Raw genomic sequence first — 15,718 nt, forward strand, 5'->3', positions numbered from 1 at the left:
GGAAGTTATTTTGGGATGTGATTTTAAAATATATTTTGAGATGAGCTGAGTGGGTTTGCCTGTTAAGTCCAAGATCATAGGAAGAATGGAATTATTTCTGCATTTGTGTGAGGGGTGGAGAGTTATGTCACAAACTTACTTGTAAATTCTGGTATATGCTCTAGGCTATTTTTCTACAAGAATGGACTAGTTCAAGCATTACTAAAACTAGTAAAATTTTGAAAATTGTTTTCATTATTATGTGAATCAACTTTTCTGATGATTTCTCAAAATGAACTGCCAAAGCTCAAAATCTAAAACAATGCATCTTTCTTCAGCACTTTAGAAAGGACATTTTCTATTGCACTTCTCTGCCTGCTTCATTCTTCTTGGTTTGGGATGGTTGGGTCAGATGGGATGGGATCAGATGAGTATTTACACCCATGGAAAACTTATTTTTTTTTAAACTCAAGTTTCCCAGCATGCACTAACTAGCAGAATAAAAAATTGTTATGCCAACACAGAAGTACACTGTAGTTTTTCATGAGTTATGACAAAGTTGAAGTCACAAATCACTTTATCTTGACTGGGAGTTTTGTAATCGAAAGTACCACCCTTACTCCTGCAAAAACATTTTGGAAGTGCTTAGGTTAGTAACCTCTGTGAGTGACACAGACTATGTTGTTTTATAGGCATTCCATACAGATGCTTTATGCTCACTGTGAATATGAAAGGGACTCTCAAAATAGACTTGCATATGAGAAAATCACATATATTGAATGAACTTGGTAGAGAAAATCACATAGGTATAGAAGTCTTGACAAAATAGAAAGTTAATAAAGTCTTTTGGAGTGAATTTAAACAGGTGATCACATTTGATATCTAAGACAGTCACTCAGATTATGGAATTATTAGTCAACATGGAATTATTATTTCTTTATATTGTGTAACAATATACCTATTAATTTGCTATTGGTGAGCTGTAGTTGTGCTTCACTAAGACTGTGTTGATTTTCTTATTTTACTTATTAATGCACTGCGTTTGATTTTTTTTCTGTAATTTTGGTGAATTAAGCACCTAGATTTATATTTTGTCAATTTAAAATGCAAATTTCTGTGGCTCATTTTGTTTCATCTCTATTGCTTAACTCTGATTAGATGTTCTTACTATATTAGTATGTAAGTTTAACCTTTTTATCTCAGTATCAGTATTACATTTCYGTGCAATTTGAAACAAAAATCAGATGGATAAGTCATCAAATAAGAATGGCCTGCAAATGTTCACTGTTTTCAGGACCTTAGAGAATATAATCAGAGGATATACTGAAAGGAGACAGAAGATTTTCTCTGCCTACTTACATCCTGAATCTATTAGAGACCTTCTAAAGTATAGTACTGGATCAATGTAAATTGAAGGAGCCTGAATTCATGATTTTCACTGAATTCTGCTCTGATACCATGGTTGAAATTGTGAAAACCTTTTCTAGATGATTGTGCTATGTATATTGCTAGACTTTAGAGAAGTGATTTTCTGTGTTTTTGTTTCTCTTAAATGGGTAAGTTGGTAGGTCTTTGCTCTTGATTCAATATAGAAAKTGACAAATTTCTCCTTAAAATGTGTATGTACTCTAGTCTTACAAAATATACAGATTATCTTACCATCAGAATTAGGAAGTTCTTTTTGTGGAAACCTACCTTCCAAAGTGATTAATCTTTTAAAGTGTTTTAAAGTGGCTACAGTTAAGAGGTCTACTTAAAAAGGAAAGGGTTGGTTTTATACTGCCAAAGTATAGCTCRTGAGAGAGGTAGAATGATTGCTAGACTTCTAGTTCTCTCTAGGAAAATTAACTGGCAGGCCATTGCTACTCCAAGAGTGATGTTGTCAAAGCAACTTGAAGTAAAAATAGGCAAGGTGATTTCAAATAAAATATGTGTTATGGTAACTGAATGGAGTGATGATTAAGTCTACAGAGGTACAAAAATGAGTTGTAGCAGTGTTTTTTTCAGGCTTAGATTCAAAGCCCTTTTTTATTGTACTTAAGATAGTCAGGTAGAAGGTAGTGTTAGGTGGTTAGGCGCCAGATAGTTAAACAGGCCCTTTTAAAAATTGCTTAACTGCCTTTTGAAAACCGCTGCTGTCTGCTACAGAGATACACCTAAAGCTTACCTGGTTTTCAGAAGGTTTAGATCAGTTTTTGTCTCTTCATTCTGATCTTCACCATAGCCAGTACCTAATTCTTCGTAAACCTATGTCTCTTGAAATATATCTTCATAGGCCAAAGAGATAGTCTAGATAAATTTTTTTGGGGAATTGGGGTGAGCATCTCTGCAGTGCACTGTAGCATGCAGCGTATATCCCCTGCATTGTGAATGTTAGACAGCCTAAGCCCCAGCCTAAATAGGGATTGCCTCAACTACCTCACTTTATGCTATCACTTGCATGGTAAAGACATGCCTACATGCCCCTCTTCATCACTTCTGGCATGCCTGTCGTCATAGTTTTAAAATAACTTAGAAGCTGACCAAAACCTGACCTTTTTGTTGCTGTTGTTGGTGGTGTAGTTTTTTTTTTTTGTTGTTGTTGTTTAGTTTTTTTTTTAAGATTTTCTTGGGCCACCTCAGCTTCCCCACCTGCTCACTACAGCAGTGCATGACCACCCATGCTGGTGCAAGGCAAGTGAGGCTGCAGGGCTAAGGTCAACCAGGGAAGCTGTGGTTGGGATTCGTTTAATCTGCTATGGATCCACACCATAAAAATTACTTCATATTTTGATATCATTGAAAAACCTTCTCCATGCTGCAGTAAACTCCACTCTATCTTGCAATTTATTTTTTTTAAATCTTTACTTCACAGGAACAGTTACTGCTTTTACTGTACATGCACTTACATGTGCAAGTCAATAGACCACACTGATTTAAAGGTAAAGAGAAGCAGGAAAATGATATTTTCATTTTTGAAATAAAATCAATTTAAGAGCTTGAAAATTAAATTTATATAGCTTAATCTGTCCTGGATTTAAAAAGTGAACTTAGAGGTGGCTTATATACAGCAGTGAATTAGTGATATACATATACATACAAGGTGTGTGTGTGTGCTCTTCTTGCATACATACACATTAAAAAAAAATACGGTTGTCAAGTACATGTTATATCAGAGAGTGTTCCTTATGTAGAGTACACCCGATCCCACTATAAACATTTGCAGCCTTTTATGCTACTCCAACATAAATGGATTAACTTTTTTGATGCCATTTTGTATAAATATTTTCTTCCTAACTGTTGCAACTTGAGAGAGAAGGAGACTCCACAACCTCTCTKRGCARCCTGTTCCAGTGCTCTGTCACCCTCACTGTTAAGAAATATTTTCTTAATTTTCTCTGGAACGTTTTGGTGCTTCAGTTTATGGCCATTTCCTCTAGTCCTATCAGTGGTCGCCACTGAAAAGAGACCGACCCCATACTGCTCACTGCCTCCCTTGAGGTATTTATAGACACTGATCAGGTCCCCCCTCAGCCTCCTCTTCTCCAGGCTGAACAGGCCCAGCTCTCTCAGCCTTTGCTCATAGGGCAGATGTTCCAGGCCCCTGATCATCCTCGTGGATGGAGGACTCYGTCCAGCAGCTCCACATCCCTCCTGTACTGGGGAGCCCAAAACTGGACACACTACTCCAGATGTGGCCTCACCAGTGCTGTGTATAGGGGGACGATCACCTCCCTCGACCTGCTGGAGAYGCTTTTCTTAATGCACCCCAGGATCCCGTYGGCCTTCTTGGCCACCAGGGCACACTGCTGTCTCATGGTCATCTTGCCATCCACCATGACGCCCAGGTCCTTCTCTGTGGGGCTGCTCTCCAGAAGGTCAGTCCCCAGCCTCTACTGGGGTCCAGGGTTATTCCTCCCCAAGTGCAGGACCTTGCACTTGCCCTTATTGAATTTCATAAGGTTTCTCACCACCCAGTTGTCCAGTCTCTCCAGCTTCCTCTGGATGGCAGCGCAGCCCTCTGGAGTATCAGCTGCTCCTCCCAGTTTTGTATCTTCAGCAAACTAGAGAAAGAAGAGCTAAACAGTTTATTCAATATGTAAATCAAATAAATCAATTTAATTTATAAAACATAAGTGAAAACCAGTCGATACACTGCAGCTTTAATTAACCTCACATTTAAGTGCTTCTTCTTGACTGCCTCAGCTATTTCATGAGATGCTTTACTGCCTCTGGTTACTGCATTTGTGTAAACAAGGCTAAGACAACAAACTGCATGCTTTTAACTTGAGTGTTAAAAATATGCAGAAGTTGAATCTAGTATGTCATTTACTCTTTTGTTAAAAACAGAGATTTGGTTAGCAGAAGGTCTGGATACTCTAAAATATACCCAAATTAATTGGTTGATATTTTCCTTTCCATTTAGGAAATGATGCAGCATCAATCGTCAACTGTCTTCATATATTGGGTCAGACCTTGGATGCAAGGTAATGCTGAATATGTCTTCTAAAATATAAAGGAAAAATTTTAAAAGAGAACTTTTCTCACATGCAGTCCCCATTGGAGCTACCTATATAAGACTACAGAATTTTCAAGCTCAGGAAAAGAAGTTAACACACTAAATAGAATCCTTCCGAGAAAGCACTTACTTGTTTTAATTATGGAGGGGCTGTTAGAACAATCTTTTTAGGTTGCTCTTTAAGTTTCAGTTTAGATCAGTGATGTYCAAAAGCTGCTGGTTCTTCATTCTTCTGGCTTTGGTTACGTGAATGTCTTCATTGCAAAGCTAATTCAGTCTCTTTTTTGAATAGAAAGAGGCTTTAAATTGAATTTGACAGTACTTTTAATTTAATCTGCTTGAGTCATTGCAACATTAATGGATGAAAAAGACAATCTTGAAATATTAAAGAGTAATAAGTTCTTTTTCTTCAGCTGCGTAATCAAGTATACGTATTCATAGTTGACTTTGCAGCTGTGAAGCAAAACATGATCATTTCATGTTTTTCATGGTGTTTATAGATAACTATTTTCACTTTCCATTTACTTTCAAACAATTAAATGATGTTCAACATGCAGATGACCCACATCAGCTCTTTTTCTAGGTATATTCAAAGTTGCTTAAATGGACATGTTTAGCTTTCCATTTACTACAGGGTAGAGTTAATTAACAACCGATTAGTATGGTTCACCTTTTGTGCAGTACTCCATTAGGTTGCAATGGAGTTACAAGCTATTTCTTGTCTATTTCTTGTCATAAAATATCCATGCCGAATGCAATCACATAGGGCAATACAACTACAGAGAGAGATAACCAGCTTTGCTTTTGGTAGAGATGTAGAGATGTTTCCAGAGGAAGATTAAAGGATTTATGTGGTAGTTTGAAAATATTGCCATTAAAACTGTATAAAATACTATATTTACTATTAAATTAAAAGACTCTTATCTGTCAATCACAAATTTTTCACCTGGATTTATTTCATGTATGYACATACATAAATAGATTTGTTCTTTAATCACATAATCTCTACATTTGAGCTAATTAAACAATAATAATTATTTAATGGGAATAAATCTCCTGGGTTATATCATTATATGATTTACTATAGTTATGTAATCAATGATTTAATGTTTTTGTGATGTGTAATGTTTTCTTGTTTGCTTATTGCCTTTTAACCTATAGATTTTAGTGGCTTTCACTCATTGCTTACTGTCATTCTTGTCTTGGAGGCAGAAATATGACAATCATGGCTGGGAAAATTTTTGTTATACAGCTTGAGATAGTTCTTCTTTGTCTAGAGTGATGAATGGAAGCCTTATTCATTTTTCTTCTTACTRTTTTTTGGGGGAGGGAGTTTGTTTTATTCCTCTAGAGGCAAATTCGTCCCTGCCTTTAAAGGATCTGCATTTTGTCCATGTACATAAAATACCTCTGCGCTCTGCAGAGAACCTATGAAATAGTTTTTTCAATATATTGCGCTTCTATGAGATTCTAGAAGCTAGAAAGTATTTTTATTCAGATCTTTATTAATTCAGACAAGCAAGACTAGACTTTATTTCATATTGGTTTAATATCATATTCTGTTTCTTTTTTCCATAAATGCTGTATACAGGACTGTGATGAAAACTGGTCTGGAGTCTGTTAAGATGGCACTGAGAGCATTTTTGGATAATGCTGCTGAGGATCTGGAGAAAACAATGGAAAATCTTAAGCAAGGGCAGTTTACACACACCAGAAACCAGCCAAAGGGAGTGACACAAATCATTAAYTATACCACAGTAGCTCTCCTACCGGTGTTATCTTCATTATTTGAGCATATTGGACAGCACCAGTTTGGTGAAGATTTAATATGTATGTATTATTTTTTAGAAATTCCATGCTGCTAAAATATCTGTAATGTCAAGTGCAACATAAGCACTGCTAGGCTTATGTTRTCATTTGTAGAGAGAACAAAGTCTACCGGCTTTATTGGAGTTTGTATAAATATGAAGGAGGATATGGTCATGATTAGGCAGTCAGAAAGCTTGATTTTGTTTTTGAGACCACCATAGATTTGCTGTGACTTTATACAAGTTCTTGCATAAAAAAATTACTTTGTGTAATTTAATCCATCTATGTAGCTGTTTATAGATCTATAAAAGATTATACCAGGAGAACAGCTTGGTGCAAAATTAATGTTTGCATAGAGTTTTGAAGAAAGCTCAGAAGACGATAAAACCATCTTGTAAATGTCTTTCTACATAGTTTAAGTTAGCAAGGAATTTGAGTGGGTACATCTTAGGTTCAAAGAGAAAGCAGGAGAAAACAAATTTATGTGAGGCTCCGTTTCTGTAGTAATACTGATTATGGCAAATTCAGTTTCCTTTATTTTACAAACCTGATCTCTACAAGACAAAATAGTCTACAATATAGAATTTTATGTTCACATGATTTAGGAATGCCACAGGAATTCTGCTGGCCAGACTGTTCCAAAGGCAGCAGTAGCTGTCCTGCTTCCCTGTGACTAACATGGTTATGGAAATAAYTGAAAGAAGCATTTGAAATGAGATTTTTTTTTCTCTCCTCATTGCCGTATTATTTTAAATAATCTTAAAGGAACTTAACTGTTTTCTGAAATTTGGAGTTTTATTGATGGATTTGAATGTACTGAAATTTAACATCTATCTTTCCCATTATATTATTCCTATGAAGATTAAGATTTTGACAGTATCTGGAATATGTCATTACTGGTGTGAAAACATGCCAATTGTCTGCCATTTATCACTTGTTCCAGCATGAACGTGGTCATGTGTAATTTTTGGTCTCGGATATTCCATGTATTGGAACTTAACTAGCCTTTGATACTGACAAATTAAATCTAATGAACTCTTTCTATTAATCTCTTCTACCTCTTACTAGTTTCAGAAATCCAAGTCATAATTTATGAATTAAGGAAGAATCATTAGTTTTTAATGTGCCAAGTTTTTTTCTGTCTGGAGCGTAATCGGAAAAGCCAATTTTTCTCTATTCTTGTTAATAATACTATTATTTGTAATACTCTGATGACAAGCATCTTGATTAGTGCTGATGATATGCATATGATGAGATGCAATTACTATATTGACAGAGCTATCCTGTCGTATGATCCATGTACACAGATGTTTTTTATGGGACTGTGTACCTGACATTACTTTTATTACATAAAAATATACAATTCCAAGAAATCAGCAGTGCTGAAAGCACCTCATGGAAATGAGTCAGCTGTATAGCTTTGATGCTGTTTTGTAGGTTTCTTCACTTAAAGTCTTAATTCTCTTCTAACCCCAGCATCTTGTCTTAGAGGAAGAGATAGAACATATAGAAAAAATGGGATTGTTGTCCTACTTGGTGGTGCTTACATTGTTGCTCTTTCCCTTTAGTTTTATTAAACCACTTAGCTACAGAATACATCGGAAAAACATATTTTTGCGTAGAGGTTAAGAACATAATTCTCACGTTAGTGTGACTGAAGGGATGTCTGTTAGTCTCAAAACATGAGGTGATTTCATAAGTGCTTCAGACAATCCAGAAAAGATTCATTAACACACATTTTGAAGGTATTAATGAATTCTTAGATTATACAATCATATATTATCCTGCATTATTTGCATGAATATTAGTGCACTAGTGATGCATGAAATATGATAATATTTATTTGGTCATTTTGTATTAAGTGAATTTTTGATCAAAACCTATGGCAGTGAATAGTCAGAAGACTATTTATRTATAATATTAGAGAGTGTTCAGTTAATGGTCTTTGATAGCTTAGTATCAGCAATGCAGTTTTTGACAAAAGAAATGCAGCAAAATTATCCCTGTATGTTAATCCTACACAAATGTAGTGAAAAGGATCTTTTCATCATTTGCTTTTTCTCTTTAGTGGAAGATGTTCAGGTCTCTTGTTACAGAATATTGGMCAGTTTATATGCTCTAGGAACCAGCAAGAGTATCTATGTAGAGCGGTAAGCAAAAGAAATATTCCTTATTTCATCATTTTTGTTTATATTTAGCTTAATGAATGTGCAGTCCAGAAATGAGTATAGGAACAGATTTTTGGTGAAAACATATCTCAACAGGAAAAATATCCTTAAACATTAAGCAGAATGCAGAAGTATTTGTTAGATTACACCTAATAAATTAAATTTTACATTTCTTAGAATACATTTCTTAGTTAAAACAGAAATTAACATATAAACGATCTGAATTTTGCATTAAATATCACTTGATTTGAGTTCAGACTAGGGAGCTGTAAGCTGAACCTCGTTTGGCTTAGCTATTGTTTTAATTATTCCTTTGTTATTTATTAACTGTGTTTGTATTTTTTTCTAATTATTCTTAATTTACTTTATTTGTCACTGTTGTATCATGTTTTCTAGTTCAGCCACCTAAGGAAATGAGATTTTATAGTTGCTTTTTGTTTGCTCATATCTGTTACCTTCTGTTCAAGTTACTCCAAGTTTAAACCTTTTTTGACCAAAGAATASGGGTCTCAATGTTTTTCAGTTCTTAAAAGTTTCAAAAAAATAGTTCCCATACAGTGACTAGTGCTGTTYTGAGGGAATATAATAAAATAAGGCTGGTGCAGAGCTACTCCAGGGTGTTTTCAGTCATCAGAAATGTGTATATTTACATGTATGTGTGTTTGTATGTGTATACGTGTGTTAATTTACAGGCAACGATCAGCACTGGGAGAATGCTTGGCTGCTTTTTCGGGTGCATTTCCAGTGGCTTTTTTGGAAACTCACTTGAACAAACATAACGTCTACTCAATTTACAATACCAAGAATGCAAGAGACAGAGCAGGTATTTACAGAACTTTACATGATGGCTTTTCAAACACAGATTTCATTGTAAATGTTGCTTTCCTTATTAAATGTATTTTTGCATACATTTTATGATTCAGAAATTTGTGTACTCCCTTGATTCTTTTTCTTTCCTAAATGAGTGGGCTAAATGAATATTTTATATTTTTAAAGACACCAGTGTTCTCATTTTGAGATACTGTCCTTGCCACTTGGAATGTTTGCTCTGTTCTTTCGATCACAAAATGACTTTTTTYTCTACTAGCATATTGGGTCTCGTCTTACCTATTGTAGAGAGATCTTTCATTCTTTGGATTTCTTTCCTCAACTGGAAAACTCACATTAGGAATAATTCTGGAATKTAAGCTTAATTTTACATATAGAATGAAATCAGATTATGTATTTTGCTGTTATAATTTCATTGTTGGAAAATTATTTTTATTTTAGAGTTATGTATCCATGGAAGCTTACATATAATACGCTTTCTACTCAGTTCTCTGAAAGCACTCTGTTTTCTTGAACCAGAAAGAGATAAGCATAAATAGAACATTTAAATGGTATGGAAAAGTAATTGGAGATGATTATTTTCCCTGCAATATATAGTTTATTTCTTCTTCTTTTTCTTTTAATAGTTCTGAATTTGCCTACTAGTGTAGAAGAAGTCTGCCCAAATATTCCTTCCCTGGTGAAACTAATGGAAGAAATTGTGGAACTGGCAGAGTCTGGGATTCGTTACACACAAATGCCACATATAATGGAAGTGATACTGCCTATGCTATGCAGTTACATGTCACACTGGTGGGAACATGGGCCAGAAAACAATCCTGACAAGGCTGAAATGTGTTGTACAGCCTTGACATCAGAGCACATGAACACTCTCTTGGGTAACATATTGAAAATCATCTATAACAACCTTGGTATTGATGAAGGAGCGTGGATGAAGAGATTAGCAGGTAAGATTAAAAGAAGAATCTAAAACAGTCATTACAGATTTACATAGAATTTCTTCATATTCGCTCTGTTTTTGCTGGAACAGAACAGTACTCGTATTTTCCTAATACTATTAAACAACACAAATCTTCATGAACCAGAAATACTAAATATAAAGGAAGAACAGTATATTTTAGTTTCTTAATAAGTATTTTAAGAAGTTCATAGGACCTTTAAGAAATTGGACCATTTAAAAAGTTCATTTTGGCTAGGAACACCCAGTTACACATTTTGTATTATACTGAATTAAAGGATCATAAGTATTTTGCCTGATTTCTTTGTATAGCAGGTTCTCCCTTGCATGCATTAGGCACTTTTTATTCTGTATGAAAGCTTCATCCTTAAAATGTTGTTTTGAAGCTATAAAACTAGCGTTCTTGTTAATGATAAAGTATGGATATCCAGTCATCATCAGTTTTAATAATCATTATATCAACATCTTTGGGATGACACCTTAAAATTTTCTTAAATTTTCATTAAAGTTTATTTCTAAATGTTACTTTATGTAATTAAATCTTGAGATTTCAGCTTTTCAATTTAATTAGMTTTTTGTATGACTTTTCAATACTTCCTGCAGTAGTCATTCATTTTCTTAGTCTTTAGATGGCCATTGGTATAGAATATTATATCATTGTATATGATATATTATATACCATATTATATATGCATATCTGGACATATATAGTAATATATTATATGTCATATTTATTGTATCGTTATATATATTATATAAAATCCGCATGCAATAATATACTAAAAATGATTTTACTATAAGATACTACAGCAATAAATGATACCAGATAAACTGCTAATTTATACATTTTTTTTTAATGAGTACATTTGCAAAAAACTTCTGGTAGCAAGCCTCAAATGACTGATGCACGGTTGCATCAGTCTCATTTATGTCTACAGAAGCCCTCCAATATTCTAATCTGTATCAGGAATACAAGCAGGCTCTTTCAGTAATTTTGCAAATAACTACAAGACACATTCCAGTGCAACTTTAATTAAGTTAGAAAGCATGGTTCAAAAGAAGACCTAATAGCTGAGAAAAATCTACACCATATTGCTATATATATTCAGCCATATATCCCGTTAAACTGCTATGTTACTCAGTAAAATTATGCAGGCAAATGTATTGCTAAAAYGCCAGTAAGGACTCATTTTAAACTTTATGATCTATAAAGCTTAGTCTATGAATTTGTAATTTCAACCTGAATAGTGAGAAAACAAATTGACTGTGTGAAATCCTGACCACATTTAATTCATGGCAAAATTTCTGCTGATTTCAATGGGGACAGGATTTTACCTTGTAGGCTAGAAATACAACTCAAGGAAGAGGGTGAAGGGTACAAGTTTTTATTTATATTTTGTGGCCAGGTGTATGCTATAATATTGATTGCCTTAAATAGTGTTTTCCCAGCCCATCATAAGCAAAGCGAAGCCCCAGCTCTTAAAGACACACTTCCTGCCACTGATGGATAAGCTAAAGAAAAAAGCAGCAGTGGTTGTATCGGATGAAGAACACCTAAGAGCAGAAGGCAGAGGTGACATGTCGGAGGCTGAACTGCTCATCCTAGATGAGTTCACCACTTTGGCACGGGACCTCTATGCCTTCTACCCTTTGTTGATTAGATTTGTGGACTATAACAGGTATGTGGAGAGGAACAGGTCAATGAATCTCTTAAAAAACTTTCTATTTATTGACACCATCTCTTATCCCTTGATATGCTTGGCACTGAGTTAAAAACCTGCCAGTTTGGGAGTTGATGAAGCTGTTTTTTAACTACACTTCTTCAAGTAGGTGGGGACTTTTACGGAAGCAAGAAAAAGCCCAGTGTAAATCTGCATTCAGCTACTGTTGATGTAAAAGAATTTTAATGGTTTTGAAATAGGACATCAAAGAGCAGCTACTAATGAAAAGGATTAAAACACATGCATGCTTAGTTATGTCTGTTTTCATCTTTCTAAAGTGTTGAAAAATGTTTTCAAAGCATAAAGCCGGTAAGGATTATAAGCATTTCTGCCCTTTTGCCAAATTCTAGGGCAAAATGGCTAAAAGAGCCGAACCCTGAAGCTGAGGAATTGTTTCGCATGGTGGCAGAGGTCTTCATTTACTGGTCAAAATCTCATGTAAGTACTTAATTGCTAAACAGGAAGCTTTCCTAGTAGGTGAGTCAATTATTTAGAGGTTACACTTGGGAAGTTAAAATTAATTGCAGATATGAAATTTCAGTGAAGAARGTATTATGACTTTTGTTATTTTGACACCCAGGTGGCTAAGAGAGTTGATGTTTGTTCTGTAGCTTAATAAAATTGATTATTTTTTTCATATAACTTCCATTTTGTTTCTTGTTTTTGTATCAAACTTACTGAGGTCTATTTTCAAGCCATTTTTTTTCAGTCAGTCTCATAATCTCTGAAATCTTTTTATATCCTGGATATGGCTATATGGCTACTAAGTTTGTGTGGTTATAGCTCACCGCTAAAGAATCTATTTTCCTAATTTGTACAATTTGMCCGCTTGAGTCTTTAGGCAGAATTATAATACAAATTATTATGTAAAGGTCCTCAATAGGACTAATAGAACCAGGTTTATGTGAAGGAAATGTGCAGACCTACCTATGCTGACTTAATTTGTGGTGCAAGATAGTTTTTTAAATTTCTTTAATAATAAGTATATTAAAATTATTGAGGCTAGTTATGTAATTCTAGTGTGTAAGTATGTTTCAGTGAAGTCAGTTGTAAGCACAGAGCAAACAAATAACAAATGTATCCTAAAAATTAATAGAATACTTTTCTTAGATAATACTGCTTCTTATTTGATAATTTTTAACACTTTAAGGATTACTTCTTCATTCCATTCTGACAAAATTTACTCTTGATTGAGAAACCCGATTCCCCTGGGCCATATGCAACATCAGAAAAAAAAAAGTAAAATATAGTCAGTGAATCTCTTAATGAATTATTATTTACACTGACTTTTTCAATGTCTTCTTAGATCCGTATTTGTACCTGAGTTTCTCTGTAAAATCTATTATGAACATTACTGTTCATAATTGAAATACACAGAGCTCCCATAGAACAGAAAAATAATGACCTTCACAATATTGAAGTATATACTATTTTTTATTATGTAAAAATCTGTAATGGATGTTTTTGATATGAGAAAATGCAGACTACGTCTTTATATCAAATTATAAGAATAGTATTTTTTTGTATCTGCTGTTCTGCAAAGGAAACCATTCTTTCCTGGATATGTTATGTATCTGAGAGTATAAATGAATGATCTGTTCTATCATAATTTTCATGTAAAAAACTGTGTCATAGAGGTTAGAAAGTTTACTTGCAGTTTTGGAGTATGACAAAAATTATTCCAGGTTCACTGCCATAACTAATCGATTTTATGTCTTGGTTGTTTGCTTCAAAATATTGTTATGTTGTTCTACACAAGCTGAACAACAATTCTAAACAGTAAAAGTGTCTATAATCTAACTGCTGTTTTGTGCTGTGAAATGTCATAATGAAAATGTGTAGAAAATTTACTAAAAAAAAATTAACAATTGAAGCCTGTGGGATTTTTTTTGTTGCTGTCGTTTTTTCCTGTGAATATTTTAATCCAGGACAGGTTAGTACATATTTGTGTTTCTATACTTACCTGCTCTCRTTCTTTTAAGGGTAGCAGAAGAGCTATACTCTTCTCCAAGAATCATTTTTGAGAAGTGTCCTACCATTTTGGCTGAAGTTTTTCTCATCTATTCATACAGAAGATAATTCCTTTTGTCTGCTTTCCTTAAAACATTAACAAGATCCACTTTACCTGTTRATAATAATAATACAATAATAGAACACAAGGTTTCATTTAGTTATTAAAATATATGTTGATCTAATAGACGAAGAACTACATAAAAACCTGAACTAGTTGATGTGAATAAAACAGAAATTTAAACCTGTTATTGGTCATCCATAAGATCATTTTTTTATTTTGTGGATTTTACAAATTTTTAGTTAATCTGTATTTTTGTTTAAGATTTGTTTAGATAAATTTGTACTAAATGCTTTTGACTGAGATCTCCTATATAATATTTCAGAATTTTAAAAGGGAAGAACAGAACTTTGTGGTACAAAATGAAATCAACAACATGTCCTTCCTTATCACTGACACCAAATCAAAGATGTCCAAGGTAATGTAAAGATTTTCTACTCTTACCCTGTTAGCTACAGACTTTAGAGTAACCTGGGTGAAACCTCACAGCAATTTCTAATGTTGTGAAAGGAGCATTAGGATTTTGTAAGGAAACAAATAGCTACTCTATGACTGTCCTTCAGTAAATATATGAAACAAACAAACAAACCCCAAAACCTAAACTATTTCTCTTTTTCCCCCAAAAAATAAATAGAAATCATAGAATTTTGACTGATTAAATTTATCCTACTGATGGAAATACAGAAAAAGAGGAAGAGGGAGAAGAAAGTACATTGCTAATTCGTATCACATAGCTCTGGAAAATGCTAGGCTATAGGAGTAATGAAAACAGTAAAACAACCTGGCATAAGTATGGTTTGCACATTTTCCTTCTAATTTCACTCCCTTTACCATTTTTCTCTCCAACTCATTTCGCAGTTTTTTTATCTAGTATTCTGAACTTTTGTAAGAATATTCTCTTATGAGATACTTGGGGTATCTCGTTTCTTCCAGTATTTAAGTTAATGTGCATCCATTCATGTGCAAGATGACAGTTATTTTCTTCTTTGTAAGCATCTTAATGGGATTCTTTCACCTTTTATCTCCCTTACATCAAATAATAAAACTGAACATCCAACTAGATGCTTCTAGTTGAAACTAGATGAAACTAGATAAGTTTCTTCTGTATATATCTCTTTATTAAAGTACTTACACTTACATACTGTATTAAATCTTATTTAATTTGATGCCTGCATTTTCAAGCGCATGTTCCTTATGTTTCTTTTTCCCTCTGTAGATTTCTTACATCCTGCTTTGGTGAATTTCAGCTTTTAAGTTACAGAGAAAAAATAATTAGATTCTTGCTCTATTTTACCATATTTAACTAAGCAAGAAAAATRTATATATTGGAGTTGTCTGGAGTACAAACTTTTATCTGGAAATCATGTGTCAAATTTGAATCACAGTATTGCCTGTGCCAGGCTTCTGAATACCTGAGGGGCAGATGTTTAGATTCTGACTACTTGGTGGGCAGACATTTGAATTCTGAGCAAAATTTTCTGAGAACAAGCATACCTGTATTATTAGCAAAGTTTCTGTACWTTTAAATGTTTTCGGTGATCTCAAACCAAATGAGATAGGATACATACTATAGTTTTTCTTCTGAGTTTTAAACCTGATTTGTGCAATGACTAACTTGTGTCAAACAGCATGCTTTATTCTTAACACCCTTTCTAGTACATTTTGCATCAAAGAGTGCTTGAAGAA

The 15,718-nt window shown here is 33.9% G+C and overlaps 1 protein-coding gene across 1 annotated transcript in view; it reads left to right on the forward strand.

Moving 5' to 3' along the window:
• Positions 1-15,718, forward strand: part of RYR2 (ryanodine receptor 2) — a 312,795-nt gene that overhangs the window by 240,565 nt on the left and 56,512 nt on the right. Inside the window, 8 exon segments of the mRNA XM_026037372.1 lie at positions 4,385-4,445; positions 6,069-6,307; positions 8,355-8,436; positions 9,147-9,277; positions 9,909-10,229; positions 11,679-11,919; positions 12,312-12,399; positions 14,358-14,450. Coding sequence (XP_025893157.1) covers positions 4,385-4,445; positions 6,069-6,307; positions 8,355-8,436; positions 9,147-9,277; positions 9,909-10,229; positions 11,679-11,919; positions 12,312-12,399; positions 14,358-14,450 — 1,256 coding nt within the window.

The sequence above is a fragment of the Nothoprocta perdicaria genome, unplaced genomic scaffold (genome assembly GCF_003342845.1).
Source record: "Nothoprocta perdicaria isolate Ctin4 unplaced genomic scaffold, notPer1 scaffold_197, whole genome shotgun sequence".
Taxonomy (NCBI): Eukaryota; Metazoa; Chordata; class Aves; order Tinamiformes; family Tinamidae; genus Nothoprocta; species Nothoprocta perdicaria.